Source organism: Aspergillus terreus, genomic scaffold (genome assembly GCF_000149615.1).
Source record: "Aspergillus terreus NIH2624 scaffold_1 genomic scaffold, whole genome shotgun sequence".
NCBI lineage: Eukaryota > Fungi > Ascomycota > Eurotiomycetes > Eurotiales > Aspergillaceae > Aspergillus > Aspergillus terreus.
This window is the reverse complement of record NT_165972.1, coordinates 1,597,951-1,621,022: the sequence shown is the minus strand read 5'-3', so window position 1 is coordinate 1,621,022 and position 23,072 is coordinate 1,597,951. Positions and strand designations below refer to the sequence as shown.

Genomic DNA, 23,072 nt, shown 5'->3' with positions numbered 1-23,072 from the left:
AGGGGGACGCGGAGAATGGCGAAGAAGTCATCACCTGCATCCAAACGATCGTAGGCAACCTGATCACTGGCATGCAGCGGGGCGATGACGAACGCATCTCCTTGGGATACCTGATGCTGCTATGCGGCTGGCTGTTCGAAGAACCCGATGCCGTGAATGATTTCCTCCAGGAAGGAAGTAGCATTCAGAGTCTATTGCAGGAGATCAAGCACCGGAATGTCTCCAATGTACTCCTGTCCGGGCTTAGCACAGTCCTACTGGGAATTGTCTATGAGTTCTCCTCCAAGGACTCACCGATTCCTCGCAAGACACTCCACAAACTGCTGATAGAGCAATTGGGCCGCGAACAGTACATAGACAAAATCACCCGGCTCCGAGAGGCCCCCCCTGTTCGAGATTTCGAAGTACTTCCTCAAACGGTGGGAGGACAGTATGAAGGAGGGCTTCCCGATATCTTCTTTGACCGGATGTTCGTTGATTTCCTGAAGGACAACTTTGGCCGCTTGATCCGTGCGATTGATCGCGAGCCCGGGTTGGAAATTTCGGTCATCACGAATGGTGTTGAGCGAGGCGTTTCGCGTGAACTGGTTGATTCACTCAAGGCTGATCTGGAGGAGAAATTGCAGTTACTTCAAAAAATGGAGTCCGATATTCTGATCTTGCAAAACAAGTTTGAACATGAACAACTTGAGCACAGAAAGACAAAAGAATCGACTACCATGGAGGCTTCTAAGGTCCAACAGGCCTACGAGGCGCTCCAGAGGAGCCATGAGCAGGAGCTGTCTGCTTTGGAAGAACAGCACCAATTTGCGAGAAACGAGCTCCTCAAGCAGCATGGCGAACAGCTTCGCGCCATTGACAGACAGCTGAAAGAAACTTCATCCGACTATGAACGAAAGAGCCAAAAAGTGAGGGAGCACCATGAGGCCGAAGTAGCTGACTTCCAGAAGAAGATTCGATCGCTTGAGTCAGAAATTGCTCGCATCAAGGATCAGAATACAAGCGAAGTTGCGAGTTTGAATGCCACGATCCAGACGCTGAAAGCAGATGCAGATAAAGCCAAGCAACAGCACGTGGCCGAGATCTTGGACTTGCAGGGTACCATCCAGGAACTCCAATCCGAGCTGAACGCGAGCAAAGAACGTCACGCTGCAGAGGTTTCGGACCTCAACAAGAACGTCCAGAAATTACAGTCCGAGATAAACAGTGTGGAAGGAAAGCGTACCACCGAAGTTTCCAGTCTCAATGAGACGGTCCAGAAGCTCCAGTCCGAAGTCGATGCTGGCAAAGCGAAACATGAGGCGGAGCTTGCAGAGCTGAAGTCCGAAAACGAGAGTCTTCAAAAAGAAGTCACCTCGATTCAGGAGAAATCTGTACAAGATATTGAAGCTGTGCGCGAAGAGTACTCTACAAAATGCTCTGCGCTGGAGAAGAAAGTCCAAGAAGCAGAGAGCAAAGCAAATACGACCAAAGACGATACGGAGAAGTCGAGCAAGGCCCTTGAGGAGATGCGAAAAGAACTGGAGAAAGCCAGGTCTGCAGCCAAGGAGAAGGAGGAGACTCGCAAGGCACTCGAAGAAACCCGACAGGAACTGGAGAAGGCTCGGTCTGGAGCTAAGGAGAGGGAGGATACCCAAAAGGCCCTTGAAGAAACACGACAAGAGTTGGAGAAGGCAAAATCGAAAGCCAAGGAGAAGCAAGAGGCTGATAAAGCAGCCCAATCCAACCTTCAGGCTCTTGAAGAGTTGCGAAAAGAGCTGGAGAAGGCCAAATCCGAAGCCAAGGAGAAGGAAGAGGCTCGCAAGGCAGCTCAATCCGAACTCGAGGATCTCCTCATTGTATTTGGAGACTTGGAGGCCAAGAGAAACGAGGACAAGGTAAATGCACCCTCAAAATTGCTGATGAAAAGAGGCTAATCAATTATTTTGTAGAAACGCCTCAAGGACCTTGGACAGGAAGTATCCGAGGCTGAAGATGATGACGATGACGACGATGATGACGAGGAGGAGGATGAGGACTAACGCAATATGGCGCGCCCTAGATAGATAGGTATATAGTGGTTTCAGCCTGGGATCTATACCCATCTCACTCAATGGAGATTCTAGTTGGCTCATGTACAGTAGTAGAACTAGTAACGCTGCGATGCCTCAGGCTGCAAGGCTTGGCACAAACTCGGGTCTGGGGTGACTCACTTCGGCCGCATCTTTTTTTAAATTGACCCCGCGGCCACCCCTCCGAGCCTCAATCGCAACGACTCTCGACTGCACCGCACGCCCGTCATGTCGTCCATTGATTTCCCTGCCGAGGAGGAGGTTATCCTCCAGAGATGGAGGGAAATCGACGCCTTCAAGAGGCAAGTTGAGCTCTCCAAAGGCCGTGAACCATACACCTTCTTCGACGGTCCGCCTTTCGCTACCGGTCTCCCCCATTACGGTCACTTGTTGGCCTCGACTATCAAGGATATCATTCCTCGGTATTGGTCTATGAAGGGCCACTATGTCGAGAGACGTTTCGGCTGGGACACGCACGGTGTGCCCATTGAGTACGAGATCGACAAGAAGTTGGGCATGTCGGGTCTGGAGGCCGTGGAGAAATTGGGAATTGAGAAGTATAACGAAGAGTGCCGTGCCATTGTCATGAGATTCGCTTCCGAATGGCGTGAAACTATTGAGCGTCTTGGTCGCTGGATCGATTTCGACAATGACTATAAGGTCTGTTCATCTTGAGTTCGATTTCTTCGCTGTGTCTTTGCCCGCACCTCCGTCCTGGAGTGTGTGGTATAGCAGGTGTGCACTATAGAGGACTTCTACTAACGCGCCTTTCTACACAGACTATGAACCCATCTTTCATGGAGTCGGTCTGGTGGGTCTTCAAGCAGCTGTTTGACAAAGGCCTTGTCTACAGAGGTTACCGCGTGATGCCTTATTCGACCGCTCTCAACACTCCCCTGAGTAACTTTGAAGCCCAACAAAACTACAAGGACGTTCAGGATCCTGCCGTTGTCGTCACATTCCCTCTGGTGAATGATCCCGAGACGTGTTTGCTGGCATGGACCACCACTCCTTGGACCCTGCCTATGAACACTGCACTTGCGGTCAACCCCAACTTCGAGTACATCAAGATTCTCGACGAAGCCTCCGGCAAACACTACATCATCCTCGAGTCCCTTCTTCGCACCCTTTACAAGGACCCCAAGAAGGCCAAGTTCAAGATTGTCGATAGACTCAAAGGATCTGCCATGAAAGACTGGAAGTACGAGCCTCTTTTCAAGTACTTTTACGAGGAGTTCAAGGACTATGGCTACCGTGTGCTGAACGCCGAGTATGTCACGGCTGAAGACGGTACCGGTATTGTCCATCAGGCACCTGCTTTTGGTGAGGACGATTACAAGGTTGGGCTCGAAGGAGGCGTTATCTCTGAAACACGCCCACCGCCTAACCCCGTTGATGACACGGGTTGCTATACCGCCGAAGTTTCGGACTTCGTAGGCCAGCATGTTAAGGCTGCGGATAAAGCGATTATCAAGCATCTCAAGGGCACTGGCCGTCTGATTGTCGACAGCCAGATTACTCACAGCTATCCCTTCTGCTGGCGTTCCGACACTCCTCTGATCTACCGTGCTGTCCCAGCTTGGTTCGTCAAGATTGGACCTATCATCCCCAAGATGCTCGAGGGCATTGAAGAGTCGCACTGGGTGCCTTCATTTGTCAAAGACAGACGGTTTGCCAGCTGGATCCAGAACGCTCGCGACTGGAACATCTCCCGAAACCGTTTCTGGGGTACTCCTCTTCCGTTGTGGGCCAGTGACGACTTCAAGGAAATTGTGGCTGTTGGCAGTGTCGAGGAACTCAAACAACTCAGCGGCTATGAGGGAGAGATCACTGATCTCCACCGTGACAAGGTCGATAAGATCACCATCCCCAGCAAACAAGGCAACGGCGTCCTCCGTCGCGTGAGCGAAGTTTTCGACTGCTGGTTTGAGTCTGGTAGTATGCCCTACGCTTCTCAGCACTATCCGTTCGAGAACAAGGAGCAGTTCGAAAAGGGCTTCCCAGGTGACTTCATCGCCGAGGGATTGGACCAGACCCGCGGTTGGTTCTACACTTTGACTGTCCTGGGTACTCACCTGTTCGGCCGTTTGCCCTTCAAGAACTGTGTCGTGAACGGAATTGTTCTCGCCGAGGATGGAAAGAAGATGTCTAAGAGACTGAAGAACTATCCTGACCCTGCTTTGATCATGCAGAAGTATGGTTCCGACGCTCTCCGTCTCTACTTGATCAACTCCCCTGTTGTCCGCGCGGAGCCACTCAGATTCAAGGAATCGGGCGTCAAGGAGATCGTTGCCAAGGTGCTCCTCCCTCTCTGGAACAGCTACAAGTTCTTTGAGGGCCAGGCAGCTCTCTTCAAGAAGAACAATGGCATCGACTATGTGTTCGACCCCAAGGCGGAAGCTACCAACACCAACGTCATGGATCGCTGGATCTTGGCTAGCTGCCAGAGTCTGCTTAAGTTCGTCAACGAGGAGATGGCAGGTTACCGCCTGTACACCGTCGTGCCCAGGCTGCTTGAGTTGATCGATAACACTACCAACTGGTATATCAGATTCAACCGCAAGCGTCTGAAGGGCGAGAACGGCGTCGATGACACCCAGCATGCCCTCAACACCCTCTTCGAAGTTCTCTTTACCCTGGTTCGTGGCCTTGCCCCCTTCACGCCCTTCATTACCGACACCATCTACCTCCGCCTTCTCCCCCATATTCCTGAGTCGTTGCGTTCGGAAGACAGCCGCAGCGTTCATTTCCTTCCCTTCCCTGAGGTGCGGGAGGAGCTTTTTGACGAGGTTGTTGAGCGAAGAGTGGCCCGGATGCAGAAGGTCATTGAGATGGCTCGTATCTCTCGTGAACGTCGTTCGCTTGGATTGAAGACTCCTCTGAAGACTCTCGTTGTCATCCACAAAGACCAGCAATACCTGGACGACGTGAAGTCGCTGGAGGGCTACATCCTCGAGGAGATCAACATCCAGGAGCTTGTCCTGTCCACGGATGAGGAGAAGTACAATGTCCAGTACAGCGTTTCTGCTGACTGGCCCACTCTGGGCAAGAAGCTTAAGAAGGATGCGCAGAAGGTTAAGAAGGCCCTGCCTTCCCTGACCAGCGAGGATGTGAAGAAGTTCGTGGCCGACAAGAAGATGCTTGTTGATGGTATCGAGCTCGTCGAAGGCGACCTCGTAGTGAAGCGGGGTCTGAAGGAGGACGAGTCATCGAAGGACTTGGAGCCCAACACTGATGCCGATGTCCTGACTATCTTGGATGCGAGCATCCATCCGGAACTGGCCCAGCAAGGACTGGGTCGTGAGATCGTCAACCGCCTGCAGCGTCTTCGTAAGAAGGCTGGCCTGGTGCCCACTGATGACGTGAAGATGGAGTATGTTGTCCTTTCTGACCCAGACAACATCGGTATCAGTGAAGCTTTCGAGACGCAATCCAAACTCATTGAGAAGGCGGTGCGCCGGCCGGTTGAACGGTATGAGGTGGCTGATGGGAAGACCCCTAGCGGCGAGCAGGAAGGCCTCATCATGCAGGAGGAACAGGAAGTGCAGAAGGCGACTTTCCTGTTGCGTTTGCTGAAGCTTTAGATTTGATTTTCTTTTTGGCTTTTCTTTGACGATGGTTATGTCTGAAGACACGAGAACAACGGTATAAAGACCTCATTGTTGATAAAGTAGACGTAGCGCTAGCTGTTCGTCATAAAATCTACAGAACACTCTTTATTTTATATGTCGATTCATTATAATCATGTAACCATAAAGATCAGAGCCAGTGGAAACGCCTAGATATGCAATACCCTCCAACCTCCAGACAATAGGTACTGGGGAAGTAGCCTTTACACTTTCTTCGATGCCGCCTGCATACACGATACTCGGTCAGATCATTCGGTTCAGAAGTGCACGTGCATTCTCATACCAAAAAGCAGTCTTTCAGCCGCATGAATTCCTTTGCGCACATATCTTTGTGCACTGCATTGTAGTCGGCAACAATGCATTTGCCGTACGCCGCAGCCTATGGAAGGGGTCAGCCTGCATTCCCACTGGTGGTTGGACTCGGCATGGCCATACCTCCGCAGAGCACTTGGCGGTGGCCTTTGCAAACTTTTCGACGGGTCGTGTCCGCGTTGCTGGCATTTTGTCTTGGTGAGTTCTTCCTGTGATGATGCAATTCGAATTGGCTTGTCGGAGATGAGGCTCTCTCCTCGACTGCTTATATAATACCAGATCAGCTGACCGTCACCGGCGCCATTCCGTTTCGGGGCCAGCGCGACCCAAACATAACAGACAATAATAATCGCAATCCGAAGAAAGGCGCCAATTGTTGTTCCAATTCGGTGGATCATTGTTTTCTAACGGCTCATTTTTACTGATTTGGCCGATCCCAGAACACGCGGCTGCTTTGCTCCCAACCCTTGGCCTCGCAAGCGATGGTTGATCTCGTGTTCCGCCTCCATGATCAATCTGCGAAAAACGCGCCTTAGGTCGCGGACACTTCGATGCCTCCCGTATCCTCTCAGAGACGTCTGTCCTCCGAAGACCCGTCGCTTTCAGATGAAGGTTCGTATCTCACTTTCAATTTCAGTCCATCGCACTGACAAATCGCTTGTCCGTCAGATGTCGGCCTTCTCTACCAGATCATCTCCCGCGCCGAGGAGGATCCCGAGGTCGCGCGCCTACCGTATAGAGTACTGTTCAGAGCATACGACGAGGTCATTGCAGAGCATGGCGTCGATGCGGATCCAGGATATGCCTGTATGCGCTTCTTGCTCAAGATGGGAAACAAAAATGTCGTAGGCGATACTCTGTTCGAGAAGTTTGAGACCCTACTGGAGCAAATGGGGATCGTCCTTGAGATAGGCGAATACAACGAAGGCAATGAAACGTACACGGAGAATGTACCCTCAGTTGAGCCCCGTCTGAGGACTCGAGCCGACCATTCCCGGCCAAGAGAAGATACGTCGCATACGACTCGACGAAGACGGGCGTCATTCAATTCGGTGTACGACATCGGCGATGACCCAACGCAACGAAGCTTTGTGAATCGTCCGAGCTCACGCTCCTCCTTGTCACGACTGGAGACGGGTAAATCAGAGTTTCTCGAACCGCGACGGACGCCTCAGCCTGCGACGCCAGCCACGAGAGAATCCGAGCCGTTTGACAGGACTCAATTGATTGCGCAGTTTCTCGATGTTGGCCGCCGTCTGATTGATGGCATGGACTCTTTGAAGAAAAATAAGGACTCAGAAGACCAGCCTGTGTCTAATGGAGTGGAGGCTAGATCTGCAGTTGACAGAGACCGATCTCAGCGAATCGCCGAAGCTTCCAGATCTCGCAAACCCCCTTCCAGGAGCTCGAAAGCGTCCGACGAAGATGTAGATGACTCGTCGGCAAGCTCCCAAGAGGATAGTGAACCCGTCGAGCGACCGCAGCTCCCACTGGAGATGCTGTATCGGCCCTCATTGTCAGACCTGTTGCGTGATGCATCGACCTTCAATATGTATCGCCAGCGAGCAATTAACCGCCGCATCCTTACACAATGGCTCAAAAAAGCCATTCAAGCGCGGCAAAGCCATCGAGATATGGAGGTTGTTGCTGTGAACCGTGACAGTTTCACCCTCCTTCGCCAGGCTTTCCAAACATGGCTGTCGATCATAAAGGAAAAGCGACGGGCTGCGCAGACAGAGCGGTTTTTCAAACACCTAGAGGAGCGTGCTGGACGTGCTCGAGATTTATTTCTAGTCACCAAAGCGTTTACTCACTGGGCACAGGTTGCCTCGGATGAAGTTGCGAAGACTTCGGCTGCCCGAAGGCATATCCTCAGCGTGAAGTACTTCAATGCTTGGCGGGAAATAACCGCCGTCAATGAGCTAAAAGCCCAACGCTTTGCATTGAAGCGACCGTTCAAAATCTGGAAAAAGAAGACCCACGAGGTGCGACAAATAGAGGAGAAAGCGGTTACCTTTTATGACGAAAAAACGAGACATGATGCTTACTGGAAATTGTTTTGGTCTTTTTGCGAACGCCGGGCTCCTCAGTGGTATGACTTTTGTCTAAAGAGACGCGCTCTGCTGTACTGGCTACGGAAGTTTCGAACGAACAGAGAACGCATTCATGAGATTGATGTGAAGAACAGACGACTCGCACTGGGCTCAGCCTTGCAGATGCTGGCTGAAAAATCCAAGGCGATTGCGTCGAGTGACCAGCAAGCGGTGTCGATGCAGCGCCGGAAACTTCTAGACACCAATTTTCACGAATGGAGAATCCAATCTCAGCTTGCTCCTGCTGCATCCCGTGTCACGGGCATGGTCGACACACACCTTCTCCAAGCATCGTTTACCCAGTGGGCGGAGCGACTTCAGATGCTCAAGCAAGCAGAAGAATTTGACCGGCAAAGGCTTATCCGCAGATCTTGGACCACGTGGAATGACCTTCTTCGATGCCAGGCCCTCACTGCGCGTATTGACGAACGCCTGAAGATGGAGTCGATGTATAAATGGATTCTAGCCGAGAGGTTCCGTCTGATGCAGCGGATTCGCGACCAACGCATCTCCCGCGATGTTTTCTCAAACTTTGTGACGAATGTCCGCAGGACTTATTCTCGTCTGCTCGACAATGCGGAGATGCATGAGGAACATCAAAACGAAGAAATCCTTCGTTCTCGGCTATTACGATGGCGAGACCAGACCGCGCTTCAGCGGGAGAGAGAATTCATTGCGTTTGAATTCTATGCACCACGCCTCCTGCAAGAATCTCTTGTGGCCTGGCGGTCGAAGAACCAACAGGTTATCAAGCTTGAGGCATGGGCTCGCAATGCGCAGTTCTATTTTCTCGCAACAAGGTCGATCAAACGATGGCACACGGCAATGTTAGAATCTGCTAAGCGACGTCGCCAGGAGGCCTATGCGAAGACTCGAAGAATGATCAAGATAAACCTCGCAGCCAAGGCGCTGACCGCATTACATGAACGAGCCAGCCATGTTGCTGACTTGGAGCAACAAGCCTTGCAATTTCGACGAAGGAAGCTGTTGGATATTTCTTTTGACCTTCTTGCGCAGTGGCATGAGAAGACCGCAAAGCAAATTCAAGATTATCACGATGCTGATATGTACCACTTCCGGCAAGCTGCTTATAGACAGTTGATCCGCCTGGCCGAGGCACTTGTCCAGTGCCAAACCTTGGAACAACAGGCGGATCGGGTATATCATGTGCATATGCTGGGTCAGGCAAATTCTCAACTCCGAAAGCTCAGTCTTCGCGTATTCCAGATCAAGAGCACCGCGGAGACCGCACATGCTATGCTTGAGCGGAATTTAAGAAGACATTCGCGCAGCATGTTCCGTCATTGGGTGGAAAAGACACGAATGCGCCTGGAAGCCCGTGATTCCCCAGGACCCTTGAGAAGTCCTGTCAAGAACTTCGATGGACCGTCGGGAATGAGAACTGGCCCATCAATCTTCGACCCTTGGGATCATCAGATCGAGACTCCGTTCAAAGCCACCGACTTTGTACCGGACTCTCAGCCTCGAGGCACTACCCCTCTGATGACCCCCAACTACATGACTTCACCGTCCAAACGAGCCGCACGGGCTCGAACATTAGCCCAAGTGTCGACTACTCCAGCAACTCCATTGCACACGCCGTTTGCCAGCCGGCTTTTGCGAGCGGGAATCACAGCGCCTCGGACTAACTCCAGCCGACGCGCGCCCACTGGACGAGGGAGCTCGATGGCCACGAGTGTTCGATTTGTGGATGAGGAGCCCGAATCCCCTACAGAGGGTAGAAGATCGGGCAATCGGCGGCCGTAAAGGTTTCTGTTGTTTTCTTGTATCTTGGCATAGCAGGCGTTTCCGTATACTGCTTGTGGATATCGCGTTCTTTGTACAGCGGTTATTTTGAGCTGGATGTGTTTACGATACCCATTCGAGTTATGTAGTGTACCATTCGACCAGGAAAGAATAGAATATATATAAAATTTCTGGAATGCTGTCCGGGTGGAATGATTGGCACGGGCAAAGTTCAGGAGATCCCATGCTGAAGTCACACGGCGGGAAGGCGGAAACTCCGTCATCAACTGAACTTCGCTCCTCCGCAGTCTCCCCTCTCTCCTCCAACTACACTTCTTTCTAGAGCTCTCGGGCCACGTTTACTCTTCCGCCTGTCTGCGGCGATAGGCTCAAAATTGCCGACCAACTCTCTTCTGCCTAGCAATGGTGTAACCTCGTCTTCCTGCGCAAGAAGCGTCCAACCTCAGCCACCACCGCCTCTATGCGAGCGGTATTGCCGGGGAGACCCCCAGCGAAGCTCCAGTCATTCAGCACGGCGCTGTGGGATGGTCTCCGCGTTGTTGTAAGGAACCATACTTCCCGATCTTATGATATGCTTCCTTTTTTTTATCGTCTCGTGGACCTAGCTAATCGAGTTCCCGCGCGTGTCTATCGCGTTAGGTGTACATCTCCGGCAATGCTCTAGTTATTCTCGGCGGTCCGCATAAGCTCCTACAAACCATTTACGTTGACGACACCGATACGCTAGAAGCAGTGACTGTCGATGAAGCTTCAGGCAAGATCGCTGTGTGTGGAGGCCCCGATGTTTTCATCTACCAACCGTACGGGATACAACACGAAACGCTCAAGGTCCGTATCCCCTGCAGAGTGGCTGGAGGCAATAATCCCACATGTCCAGCGAAAGAGTGCGAGCTGCGAATGCGCTTTTGGCGTGCGATAAAGCTGACGGTGTTGATTCCTACAGTGGTCCTTGGTCCATACCTTTCGCAACGAAGATGACAAGGAGACGGTGCGGACGCTGTCGTGGGGTTCCCCCGACGAGTTGCTTCTGGGCAATTCATCCCTCAGCCTTTGGTTTTTGAACGACACCCCGCGTCGCATATGGAAACAGAAGCTCGCGAACCCCGCGAAATTTGCGCAGTTCTCTCCAGACGCCACGTTGGTGGTTACGACGGGACACTACGATCGCATGGTCAAGGTGTGGCGGCGGTTGTCGTTCGGTGCCGATGATGTGCGGTTCGAGGTGTCGTATCTCCCTCATCCATCCATTGTGACTGGGATGCATTGGCGCAAACCGCACCACCGCGAGCAATCAATGGACAATGCGTTCTACACTTGGTGCGCGGACAACAAGATCAGAGTATGGGCGACGGTGGATCATCATGCGCCATCTGCCTTGCAACTGTGGACGCAGCTCGATATGTCTGCCTCTGTTCAGCCCCGACATACATCGGGCGGAAAGGATATGTCGCGCCGTTACGGATTTGTGGTCGACAGCCGGGATTTCTGCTTCGCTACTGAACGAGCTGTGCAACGAAGTACTGGGAACAAGGGAAATCATGCTCTGGAGCACATTATCGAAGTCGCAAACAAGACTCCTGAAATCTGTGTTATGATCGATGACCAGGGTCACATGTCTGCCTGGGCGTTGGAAGACGTTGGCTCCAGGGCCAAGTCAGATTTGAACGTCTTTAACATCCTCCACGTCGAAGGTCTTACTTTCTCCTTCATGCCTGGCGTCTCCACGAAGGAAGATTATGCTCAAATGTGCGCATTCCAGAGTGCTGACAACAGTGACTCGCTTTCTATCCTTGTGCACCACTTTGATGGCCGGATTGAATGGTTTGACTCCCAGGTTGATGTCTTATTCGACCCAGCTCCCCGAAAACATCGGATAGTAAGAAAGGCATCATGGACTGGACACACTGCTCCCATCAAGAAGATTGTTCGCAACGCCATTGGAAATACCCTTGTTTCGCGCACAGATGACAACCAAGCGCTGATCTGGAGCCAGCGACGGAAAAGTGTTGGGTCTGCACTCGTCCGCAAGAGTTCATTGTATTCAGACGAACATATCCACCGTAGCTGTGTTATTGAAGGTGGGGACTTTTTGGTCAATCTGCATCATAATGGGATATCCGTCTGGGACCTTCGCTACTTTCACGCCAGAAAGCTTGCTTCCACGACTTTTCAGCTCTCGAGCAAACCGCTTTGTGTTCTGCCTATACCAACCCCTGACATTACCCCAGAAATGGTATATGTAGCAACAATTGGGGCTGGCAGGAACGGAATTGCCTGGGAGATCCGATTGCCAACTGTGAAAACCCAAACCAACGGGGCGACCGATGAACCGCAATGCTCAATTCGAAAGTTCTGCACTTTCGATCTGGGAATCAAGGAGGACATGTCTTATATCTTGCCTGTTGACCCTGCGGGGCCTAAAGCAGAGATGTCCGGATTTTTCGATCAGTTTTCCCCAGATATAGCGCTGTCTTATACGGGAAATGGTATCATCCATACTTGGACAGCCAAGGTTGACAGGGAGAACAGCCACGTTGAATGGTTATTAACCTCTACCGTCGAGACTGGCATTGAGAACCCTTCTCTTGCTAGTGGCAGCTCCATCAGGAAAGCTGCCCTCGTTGATGAAGATCGTACTCGCTTGACAATTTGGGACACCAGCGGTGCTCAGCTCGAATTTGAAGAGCATTTCTCTCAACAAGATGTTATTCGCGACCTGGACTGGACTTCCACTCCTGATAACCAGTCAATTCTGGCCGTGGGATTCCCACATAAAGTCATTCTCCTCTCACAGCTTCGATATGACTATCTTGACTCGAGACCGTCGTGGACGCAGATTCGAGAAATTTGGATCCGAGACCTCACGCCTCATCCGATCGGGGACTCCTGCTGGCTTAGCGACGGAAATCTCGTCATCGGCGCCGGCAATCAGCTGTTTGTATACGACAATGAGATCGAGACCACTGATCGTTTAGTGTCCCAGCTTCGCATTCCGTCTCGCGGTCATACTACTGTAAGCCTTTACGAGGTCGTCATGCGGTTGAATGGACCCTTGCCAGTTTTCCATCCCCAATTCTTGGCCCAGTGCATTCTCAGTGGCAAGACGAACGTGGTGCATTCGGTCCTGATGAACCTGCACCGCAAACTCAAGTTTCATACAGAAGGCGACGATATTGATGGTTTCTTGGACATGCCGCTGGAGGACTTTTATATTGACCATGACGTGAGTGAGCATCATTGCCAAGTCTGGTACCTGACTAACATTTGGAAGATACCTCAAAAAGCAACCAACAAGGAGCTACATTCTTCATACGCGGATCTCAGCCTGGAAGATGAAACGTTCGTCGTGGATGAGAATACGGCGGCTGCGCTGAATGAAAACCTGGCTCGGTTTACTTTACCGCAACTTTCTAGCCATGAACAGTTTCGCCTAGCTGATACCATTGAGTGCGTTGCTACCGTCGAGAAGCATCGGCGCTCGATGGATGATAATGCTGCTCGATATCTTCTCTTCTTCCGTCAACACATGTTACGGAGAAGCCAGGGTATTGCGAACAAGGATACTGTCTCTTGGAGAGAGATCGTATGGGCTTTCCATAGCGCAAGCCAAGACATTCTTATCGATCTCGTGTCGAGGCAATTTGGGGGTAAGATGCTTTGGGAATCAGCCCGGGAGAGTGGGATATTCATGTGGTTATCCGATGCTACAGCCATAGTAAGCCGATACTGTACCTTTTCCTCCCCATTCTTTTACTGACGTCTCCCTAGCGAGCTCAACTGGAAGTGGTTGCACGGAACGAGTATACGAAGACAGAAGAGAAGAACCCAATCGACTGCACTTTGTATTACCTCGCCCTTAAAAAGAAGAACGTCCTCCAGGGACTGTGGCGTATGGCGCATTGGCATCGCGAACAAGGAGCTACCCAGCGGTTACTGGCAAATGACTTCACAGAAGCGCGATGGAAAACATCTGCTATGAAAAATGCGTATGCTTTGCTTGGAAAGCGGAGATTTGGTAACTATCGGTTGACCTGATTGTTGGAATGAAAATTTGCTGACATTCTTCTAGAATATGCGGCAGCGTTTTTCCTCCTTGCGGATCGGCTGCACGATGCTGCTATGGTTTGTTTGAACCAGGTCGGTGATATTCAGCTTGCAATTGCCATCACACGCGCCTATGAAGGCGATGATGGTCCTGTTCTGAAGGAAATCCTTGAAGAGAGAGTCCTGCCTGAAGCTGCTGCGGATGGAAACCGATGGATGGCTTCATGGGCCTTTTGGATGCTTGGTCGTCGTGACATGGCCGTGCGTTCATTGATTGTAAGTTTCTCACCCAGTTGACACTATCACGGTCACAAAATTGACGTATGGAAACAGTCTCCAGTTGAGGCACTTGTTGCGTCGACTCCATCTTCCCCGGCAAGCCCAGGAATGGTTTCGCTCCATGCTAAGTCGTATCTGTCCAATGACCCAGCGTTGGTAGTGTTGTACAAGCAGCTGCGCGAGAAGACTCTACAGACGCTCAAGGGTGCGTCTCAAGTATCGGCCCGATCAGAATGGGAGTTCATCGTGCGCAACGCTCGACTGTACGACCGGATGGGTTGTGACCTTCTCGCCCTGGACTTGGTCCGCCACTGGGAGTTTCTGGTTGGCCTTTCCTCTCCACATGCAGTGCATGATGCAAAGATCGATCTACACGAGAATGGCGTCGATTATAGGAAGATGCTTCGAAGACGGAGCAGTCTCGTGGTGGCCGATATGCCGATCAAGACCGGTGTCCTACAGCCCCCCGAGACCCCTGCTTCACCGCAGAAATCCAAGCCTCCGCCAACTATGTTTCACGAGCCGGATGCCAAGTCATTGCTGGACAGTTTTGGATTCTAGGCCACATGATTGTTTTCCTACAATGAGAGGTGGGGGGATGTTTGTGCTAAGCTGTGTCATCTTTCAACCGTTTCAAACATTTAGGGTGGGCTATTCTCGTACATCTTCTGTAATATAGATATACAAACGCTGTCATGTCTGCTAATCATGTTCTTTGATACCTAATCTGCGCTTACTTGGAATTATTACTGAATTGATGGACTATGTTTCCAACGACATGTACATGACTTCTAGGGCAACACCGCCAAACGATCCCGCAGCATACATAACAACACGCATATTGAACATGAGAACATTGCTATCTATCAACAAATCATCAACAACGTAACAGCCATACCAGTCCTCGACATCTTTACAGAATCGGGCGCCAGGCGCGACGACTCAGCAGCATCCTCTTCGAGGTCACAGTACCGTTATGAGGCACGGTAGAGTTCCCGGGGACATTTGGGCCGTGAGCGACGGTTTCCAAGGGGACTGGAGCTCGGACTCCCCATATATTCGTGCACGTCAGCTCCAACCAGATCTGGGTGAAAGCGAACTGTCTCGCGCGGCAGCTGCTAACAGTCTGGCCATGTTTCAGCTCCTCATCTATCAGAGGCGCCTGACCACATCCCGCGAGCTCGTGGACCTTGATCCTGCATTGATCCAAGGGATCTCTCCAGAACAGGTCAGCGTCGATAGAGACGTGGTCCACTTCTGCAGCGAACGAGAGCGGCACGGGGATCTCCTGGCAGACGTTGGCTTTGATGTCGACGGCGGTTGTGAACTGTTCATTCAGGTGCAGCGTGGAACCGCCGTCGTCGTGGTCGGCCGGACAGGAGGGGTAGAAGTTGGTCCAGATGCGGGCGGCGCTGAGAGCAAAGACGGAGGAGGGATTGAGGAGGATGGCGAGAGGGAGGAGCTGGGATTGTTAGTGCCGTCGATCTTTGTACGTTGAATTGAAGAAGTTTGTGCGACTCACGTTGATCCACTGCATGGTGATAGAGGAGGTGGAATGTATTTACCAACACAGATATAGACAGAGGAAATGATGGGGTGAAATGTGGTAGAAATGATATCTTGTCTCCCTCATCTTGCTGCTCTTTATATGCCTCTCTCGTACATGAATTGCCACCTCTGAATAGCATTAGATGGCAGGAAAACGATGACCGCGTTAGACTTTCTTAACGCCTTCATATAGAACATTCCAGCCTCAGTGATGCGGTGTGGCAGACAGCATACTTACATACATTCCAGGATGTGTTATTGATGGACGGAGCAAGAGGTCTGGGACAAACACATTCTTTGCTGAACATTGTTCTTCGCGACGCTGTTCATTCTCCTTTTCCTAAGTGACCTTTCGAACTGGTCTCGCGTGTCGTGGTATTAGGTACTCTTGGGCGACTCCGTTACTGCGTAGCAATTCTCGATTCGCAACTGCGTGCACTCCCATTTTTTCAAGCCCAAGATGTATGAACAATTTCACGGACATCGTGTCTCAAGCACAATTCATGGTACAATCTCTGCAATGAGCTACCATTCTTAGATGCGTACAACTGAGTACAAGACGCGAATGATCTACGAACATCAGGATAGTAAAAGCCATATTGAAATGAATTATTAAATAACATGGCGAAATATTGAAGATATTCACTAATACATGAATCGCCTCCGGTCACGCAACAGCTTTCGCCGCCGGAGATGCAGGACTTCTATCCCTTGGGTGCGACGAGCTCCGCACTCATCCTTTCAAGACCCCTTCAAATTTAATCAGAGTCAGCCATGCCGTCAGCCTTAGCCTGCGCGGCCCGGGCCTTGGCCAGATCCGCGATGGTCGTAGCGTCCTCGTCGCCGTCACGTCCAGTAGGCTCGTCCTGGCAGAAGAGCTTGACGGAGAGGTACTTCGTGTCCTGGAACGGCAGGCTGCTGAAGCACTGGCTCTGAGTGATAACCTCGTCGTAGGACCAGGGGATGACGACGTCGGCTTCACCGACACACCGGTCGTTGGCGTAGATGCCGACGCTGGTGCAGTCCAGGGTCGTCGGGTGGGTGATGGATTGGATCGTGACACTGAAGCCGGTGGTCTGAAGGTCCTTGGAGTGGTTGATCTTCATCTTGGCACAGCCGTCCCGGGTGGCCGAGGCATGGGCCATCTTGTCCGACTTGTACTCCTTCTTGGGCATGTCGCCCTCGTGGCACACGTCGTGGGTACTCAGGAAGACCTGGGCGACGGGCTCGGCGGCCAGAGCGGTGCCCGCCAGAGTCAGGGCAGCAGCAGCGATCTATGGCCAGTCAGTCAGTGAATGGGGAGGGGTGTAGGAGAGGAGACTCACAGCGAAGCGCATTTTGGTAAGTGATATGAGACTCGGGAGATGAGATTCGGTTCGGGGTCAGAAAGACACTTTCGCTTGTCGGGGTCGCGCGGTGGGATGATCGGAGAAGGTGAAAGAGAGCGAGGAGGATGCCCGGGTGCTATCCACTGGGACGCCTTTATGTATGTATTCCATTCTCGAGCCCGGCAAAACACGACTCCCCTTGTCCGCGTTCTCCGTCACATACTTGTTGTTGCCCCTTGGCCAAAGACCGTGGATGTGGAATGTAGGAACAGGTGCGAGTTATGTGCTCTCTCTGGGAGCTGTTGTACTGGATGGAGGATAGGAGGCGGCCTTGGAATGTAGCACCCTAGCTAGAAAACCAGGAGAAGAGGCAGGAGAATTGGTTTGGTGTCCTGTGCATGTAGATCATTCGTTCTCTGCGTGGTGTTTTCTCTAAGAGCCGAACCAAGGGATGGACGTTTGTATGCAAGGGCCACCAACTTGGATTCTTCATGAAATTAACTGGATCATCAGTTCTCCCTGTATACTCAGTAGGAACTGCTTTCTTGCTGATCTTCCTTGACTTAGTTCGGCAAAGGCGATCAGGCCGTGGCTGCATTATTCAACTTTGGGGCAAGGGAGATCAATATGGTTTATCTTTAGGAATTGCCCTCCATAGGTCAAACAGAGTCTCCAGTGTCCTTTCATAATATTAGCGCGGCCCTTATGAGGGTGCAGAGAGTACTCACCACATTGATAATGCGCAAGTGCCGTTCCGGCGGATATGGCATCGGTTATGCCGGATTGGCTCTATGAGGCCATCCATTGCATGACGGATTTGAACGTACCAGGCCATTGGAGTATGTTTGAATGATCCATTGTGTTTTCCATAAGAGATGTCTATGGTGCACTTGACCCGGTTTGTATCTATTGCAGCAGACCCTCGGACTGCATGTTCTCCTCAATGCACGGATCCTCTGCATAGATCCTCAGGATATGCAACCTATAGGTCTTTCATCCCGGTAAAACATGTGAACAGTCGCTGATGGGTGTCTTATAGATAACGGATGAATCCTGGTAGTAGTGACCCACTGAGTGTCATCTACAAGGCGTGCGGGGTTCATAAGCAGCAAAGCCGCTCACTATGCACGTCCAGATTCCACACCATAGACTGTCGACTGGACATATTTTATCTAGATTCAAATGGATCCTCAACCGTCAGAAAAGCGTCACCATATTGTCTTCCTGCAGGGGGATTTTGTTCAAGCGTTGGACTTGGAGCTCCCCCCGCCGCAAACTTATACCAAGACCATCTACCCGCAAACATCACTTGCAGACATCCATGATCGCGTCCGCAATGCGTCGATCATCGTCTTGTCGGCCTTGCAGATCGATGCCACAACGCTCTCTCCCGAGAAAACGCCGTACCTCAAGCTCATTGTAGCCGTCGCGGCAGGAACCGACTGCATTGACCTGGACGCCTGCAGGAAGCGCGGCATCGTGGTCAGCAATTGCCCTGCAGCAAATACGTCCACCGTGGCAGAGCATGCGATGGGGCTGTACTTTATGACACGAAGGAGGATGGCCAGTCTGAATACGTTGACGCGAGCTGGAGAGTGGCCTCGGCGGAAGACCCTGATGTATCAGATGCTGGAGAAAGACGGCACGCCCCCTCTGACCTGCCAGGAGGAAGTGGCGGGAATCATCGGGAATGGAAGTCTAGGTCTGTACAGTGCTCACATTGAAGCGTATGATCAGATCTAACTTGTTCCCAGGGAAAATGATAGCCAACATGGCACGGAGCCTTGGAATGAAAGTACTCGTATCGGGTCGCAAGAACGCCGACAACTCCAGTTCATTGAACAGGTCCACCGACGAGACGAGAGTCCCCTTTGATACGGTCATCCGCCAAAGTACGGTGCTGTTTATTGCTGTTCCTTTGATGGAATCGACGCGCAACCTGATTTCAACGCCAGAGCTGGAAGTGATGTCCCCTCATACAGTGCTGGTCAATGTGTCGCGTGGGGGGATTGTGGATGAAGCAGCCCTAGTGAAGGCTTTGCGTGAAGGGAGGATTTCTGGAGCCGCTACCGACGTATTCCACAAAGAGCCTGCTGGCCCTGAAAGCTCTCCCTTGCTGGCGGACGGTACAGACGATCTGAACCTGGTGGTGACTCCTCACCTGGCATGGCTGTCACTGAGGACAGTCAATACCTACTCCCAATTGCTGAAAAATGCGGTTGAAGGGTGGGCTAAAGGGGAGCCAATTAATGTTGTGTGTTGACGATACCCTTAGTAGCCTGGGGAGGATACATTTCCATGTTATTATAGATCTGCATCCGAGGAACTCGTAGCCATTCTTATCCAACTGTCAGCATCAATAGACTGTGTATAATATTACCCGATTAGGAAATTGGCGCAGCTTATCCTATCATGCTGAGTAATTGATGCGGCGCGAATCATCCGTTCGTCTTCTCCGCATCTTCATTCTCCCTTTCGACATCACTCACTTCATCCCTTCCTGATCATGGCCTGTCAGACTTCTTCAGATTAACTGTCACTATAGTCTGATCGGGCATGTCGACTCACCCAGCGCAGTGCCTCTAACCGATGAACTATCGAACCATCATGGCGGGCAATGCCTCAAGTGGCGGTCCCGGGAGCAGGACGGCTGCGGAGGAATCCCAGTCCAGATCCTCCGACGGATACGATGGCCACAATGTTCACGATGACCGTTATCCTGACCCAACGCGTGTCTCGGGCTCTCGGCCAAAGAGGCATGTGGAGACGTCGCCTCAAAGCTTCACATCCCGCTCGCTCCTGGTCGGCCTTCTTATCGGCGCCCTAATCACTTTCTCAAATACTTATTTCGGCCTGCAAACCGGCTGGATTAGCACAATGGCCATGCCATCGGCCTTGATAGGCTTTTCCGTTTTCAAAGTCATGTCAAAATACCTCTCGTATCCGTTTACCCCAATTGAAAACGTCCTCATCCAGACCGTCGCGGGAGCCGTGGGAACAATGCCGCTAGGATGTGGGTTCGTCGGTGTGATCCCGGCACTGGAGTTTCTCATTAGAGATGGTGATGATGGGCCTTCAGGTGATGGAGGTGCTGGCGAAGGCGGACCACTGAAGTTGAATTTCTTCAAGCTGGTCATCTGGAGTCTGGGCGTGTGCCTCTTCGGGGTTGTGTTTGCCGTGCCATTGAGGAAGGAGGTTCTTATTCGGGAGAAACTGAAGTTCCCAAGTGGAACTGCATCAGCTTTGATGTTGAGAGTGTTGCATGGAAGCGGGGGCGAAGAGAAGACCAAGTCAGGTCAGGGACGAGTACGTCGCGATGAAGAGGAGGAAGCCGGTGTACCATCTTCGGAGTCTGAGGAGAGTGGTACTCTACTCCAGAAGGATACTCCTGAAGCTTCAAGCGACGAAAAGAAGGATTGGCGGTCAAAGATGCGTCTCTTGGTTGGCGCATTCGCCGTCTCTGGTGTTTACGTGAGTCGCAGCTCTTTCGCTTTTTACTGCCTGAAGGGTTTACTCATATATCTGCAGACCTTGTTCTCCTACTTTGTGCCCCAAGTCCGCGGGATCCCCATTTTTGGCGTGGCGCTCGCCAAAAACTGGCTATGGACCCTTAACCCGTCGCCGGCATATGTCGGCCAGGGCATCATCATGGGCCCCGCCACATGTATGCATATGTTGTTTGGCGCCGTGTTGGGCTGGGGTATCTTGTCTCCCCTGGCCAAGGCTCGCGGCTGGGCTCCCGGCCCTGTGAACAGCTGGGAAGATGGAAGCAAGGCCTGGATTGTGTGGGTGTCTCTAGCTATCATGCTCGCAGACTCCCTCGTCAGTCTCGGTTGGCTAGTACTCAAGCCGACAATCCGCCATGCCCCCAAACTTGTGAGTGCGGCAGCATCCAGCCCGGCCGGACGCTGGTTTGCCTCCAAAACCCCAGCTTCATATAATCGCCGCTCATATACCGGCTATTCTGCGTTGAGCCCTATCTCCGAGGAATCCTCTATCCCAAGCCGCCTCACTACACCTGCAACGAGGGACAGCGCAGGCGAGGACGAAGAACAAGACGCGCCCCCGTCGCAACTTATCTCAACCAAGACCGTGATCATCTTGCTTCCTCTGACTCTTCTTCTGAACGTCATCTGCATGCAGATCGTCTTCGGGGACGTGATATCTCCATTCCTGTCCTGCCTTGCCACCCTGTTAGCAGTTCTGCTGTCCGTCATGGGCGTACGCGCATTAGGAGAGACCGATCTCAACCCGGTCTCGGGAATCAGCAAGCTGACACAGCTTCTCTTCTCCCTCGCGACGCCGGCCTCTCTCTTCTCTCGCCGCACAGCGCTCGTCACCAACCTCCTCGCCGGCGCCGTCTCCGAGTCGGGCGCCCTCCAAGCCGGCGACATGATGCAGGACCTGAAGACGGGCCACATTTTGGGCGCAAGTCCCAAGGCCCAGTTCTATGGCCAGATGATCGGCAGCCTAGTCGGCGCCGTGCTCTCCACCGCCGTGTACAAAATGTACGTGAATGTGTACGAAGTGCCGGGGCCGATGTTCCAGACCCCGACGGCATATGTGTGGATCTTCACGGCCCGCCTGGTCACGGGCCAGGGTTTGCCCCCGATGGCATGGCAGGCGTCGATGGTCGCTGGCGTCGTCTTCGTGGCTGTGACGGTGCTCCGCATCGTTGCTGCGTCTCCATGCGCGAACGGCGGTCGACGCGATGCCACCGCACCGTGGAAGGCATGGATCCCCGGCGGCATTGCCGTTGCCGTGGGAATCTTCAACGAACCATCCTTTACGCTGGCAAGAGCCATCGGAGGCGTGATCGCCTGGTGGTGGGCCCGAAAGCATGCCAGGGACGAAGTTGCGGCGCCAACACAGATTGCAGGGAGTGATGGAGCCGTGACTACTGCGGCTGAGAGCACAGGACGGGAGAGATCCGGGCCCGCGCCCACCACGGATGCTGATGATGCGTCGTCAACCGTGGTTGTTTTAGCCTCGGGACTTATACTGGGCGAGGGCATCATCAGCATTGTTAATCTTCTTCTGGCTAGTGGGAGCGTTCCTCATCTTTAGATATAGAATAGAGCTTACGATGCTTGAGTATATTTTCATTATATACCAAAGACTCGTGTTATATACTGAGATAGCGGATCTGTCAGTTTTCACCATTCGGTGCATCGAGCGTCTAGAGAGATGAAAGAGTCGTTTATTGCCATTCTTAACTATTGCCATTCTTAAGTGCAAGCATAAGCTCAAGGGCTCTTCCCATCGAAAATGGCGGGAGCTTTCGAGCCATTAATACGCGATAATGAGATACAACCATCAATTAAGTGGTATAATAAGTATATTGTAAGAAAAGGTGAACACTGATGGGCACAGAAAGCATCCGAGGACGTCCATGTCAACAGCTCACTAGAAACAAAAAGAAAGGAAAATGGGTATATCCGTCATATCAGCCATGTTATAAGTACATTCAGCAGGCTAAACAGATGTTGAGAAGCCAGTTATTTCTTCTTTCAGATCTTGCTGCTGATGAGTAGGACGGAGAAAATCAAGTCTTGAGAAGTAAGAAAAAATCGCAAAATCCAGACAAGATAGAACTAAAGTCGAGCGGAAGAGAAAGGAAGAGAAAGGAAAAGATGGGGGGAGTTGGTATATGTATGGCGAGCAGGGGGAGCATTCGTCACAGACGCACAATATCATAGCAAGCTCGTTCCGTCCAGCGGCAATGACAATCAATTGCTTCCCCTCATACATGAACTAATCGCACCATATATGACATGTGCGGTCATGGCCTACTGCGTTTGGACGGGAGTGCTGTCCTGAGTGGTAGACTCAACAGGCGTCGCAGCAGGGGCTGCAGTGGGAGCGGGAATGGCAGGGAGAGCACCCGAAGGAGGAGGCATCGTGGGCGGGGCCAAGGGACTGGGTCCAGGCGACCCTGTGGGACGGGGGTACTGGGGCCACCGGCGCCTTCCCGACTGTTGCTCCACTTCTGTTGGTTCACGAGACATTTTCCGGCTTCTG

At 52.0% G+C, this 23,072-nt stretch overlaps 7 protein-coding genes across 7 annotated transcripts; 5 read left to right on the top strand and 2 right to left on the bottom strand.

Moving 5' to 3' along the window:
* Positions 1-2,279: 2,279 nt before the first annotated feature.
* Positions 2,280-5,635, top strand: ATEG_00579 (isoleucine--tRNA ligase ILS1; the record flags this gene model as incomplete). Its single annotated transcript, XM_001210665.1, has 2 exons — positions 2,280-2,711; positions 2,831-5,635. The coding sequence occupies 2 exons, from the start codon at positions 2,280-2,282 to the stop codon at positions 5,633-5,635; spliced, it is 3,237 nt and encodes a 1,078-aa protein (XP_001210665.1).
* A 908-nt stretch (positions 5,636-6,543) lies between these two features.
* On the top strand, positions 6,544-9,852 carry ATEG_00578 (Sfi1 family protein; the record flags this gene model as incomplete). The annotated part of the gene is made up of 2 exons (XM_001210664.1): positions 6,544-6,604; positions 6,662-9,852. The coding sequence occupies 2 exons, from the start codon at positions 6,544-6,546 to the stop codon at positions 9,850-9,852; spliced, it is 3,252 nt and encodes a 1,083-aa protein (XP_001210664.1).
* Positions 9,853-10,721: 869 nt separating this feature from the next.
* On the top strand, positions 10,722-14,736 carry ATEG_00577 (WD repeat protein; the record flags this gene model as incomplete). Its single annotated transcript, XM_001210663.1, has 6 exons — positions 10,722-10,736; positions 10,796-13,075; positions 13,124-13,567; positions 13,621-13,867; positions 13,922-14,172; positions 14,230-14,736. 6 exons carry the CDS (start codon positions 10,722-10,724, stop codon positions 14,734-14,736), a joined length of 3,744 nt encoding a protein of 1,247 aa, XP_001210663.1.
* Positions 14,737-15,088: 352 nt separating this feature from the next.
* ATEG_00576 (uncharacterized protein) lies at positions 15,089-15,712 on the bottom strand (the record flags this gene model as incomplete). The annotated part of the gene is made up of 2 exons (XM_001210662.1): positions 15,089-15,637; positions 15,698-15,712. 2 exons carry the CDS (start codon positions 15,710-15,712, stop codon positions 15,089-15,091), a joined length of 564 nt encoding a protein of 187 aa, XP_001210662.1.
* Positions 15,713-16,481: 769 nt separating this feature from the next.
* On the bottom strand, positions 16,482-17,060 carry ccpA (the record flags this gene model as incomplete). Its single annotated transcript, XM_001210661.1, has 2 exons — positions 16,482-16,997; positions 17,049-17,060. 2 exons carry the CDS (start codon positions 17,058-17,060, stop codon positions 16,482-16,484), a joined length of 528 nt encoding a protein of 175 aa, XP_001210661.1.
* Positions 17,061-18,233: 1,173 nt separating this feature from the next.
* Positions 18,234-19,314, top strand: ATEG_00574 (D-isomer specific 2-hydroxyacid dehydrogenase family protein; the record flags this gene model as incomplete). The annotated part of the gene is made up of 2 exons (XM_001210660.1): positions 18,234-18,753; positions 18,806-19,314. 2 exons carry the CDS (start codon positions 18,234-18,236, stop codon positions 19,312-19,314), a joined length of 1,029 nt encoding a protein of 342 aa, XP_001210660.1.
* Positions 19,315-19,658: 344 nt separating this feature from the next.
* ATEG_00573 (OPT family oligopeptide transporter) lies at positions 19,659-22,118 on the top strand (the record flags this gene model as incomplete). The annotated part of the gene is made up of 2 exons (XM_001210659.1): positions 19,659-20,522; positions 20,580-22,118. The coding sequence occupies 2 exons, from the start codon at positions 19,659-19,661 to the stop codon at positions 22,116-22,118; spliced, it is 2,403 nt and encodes an 800-aa protein (XP_001210659.1).
* Between the last annotated feature and the right edge of the window lie 954 nt (positions 22,119-23,072).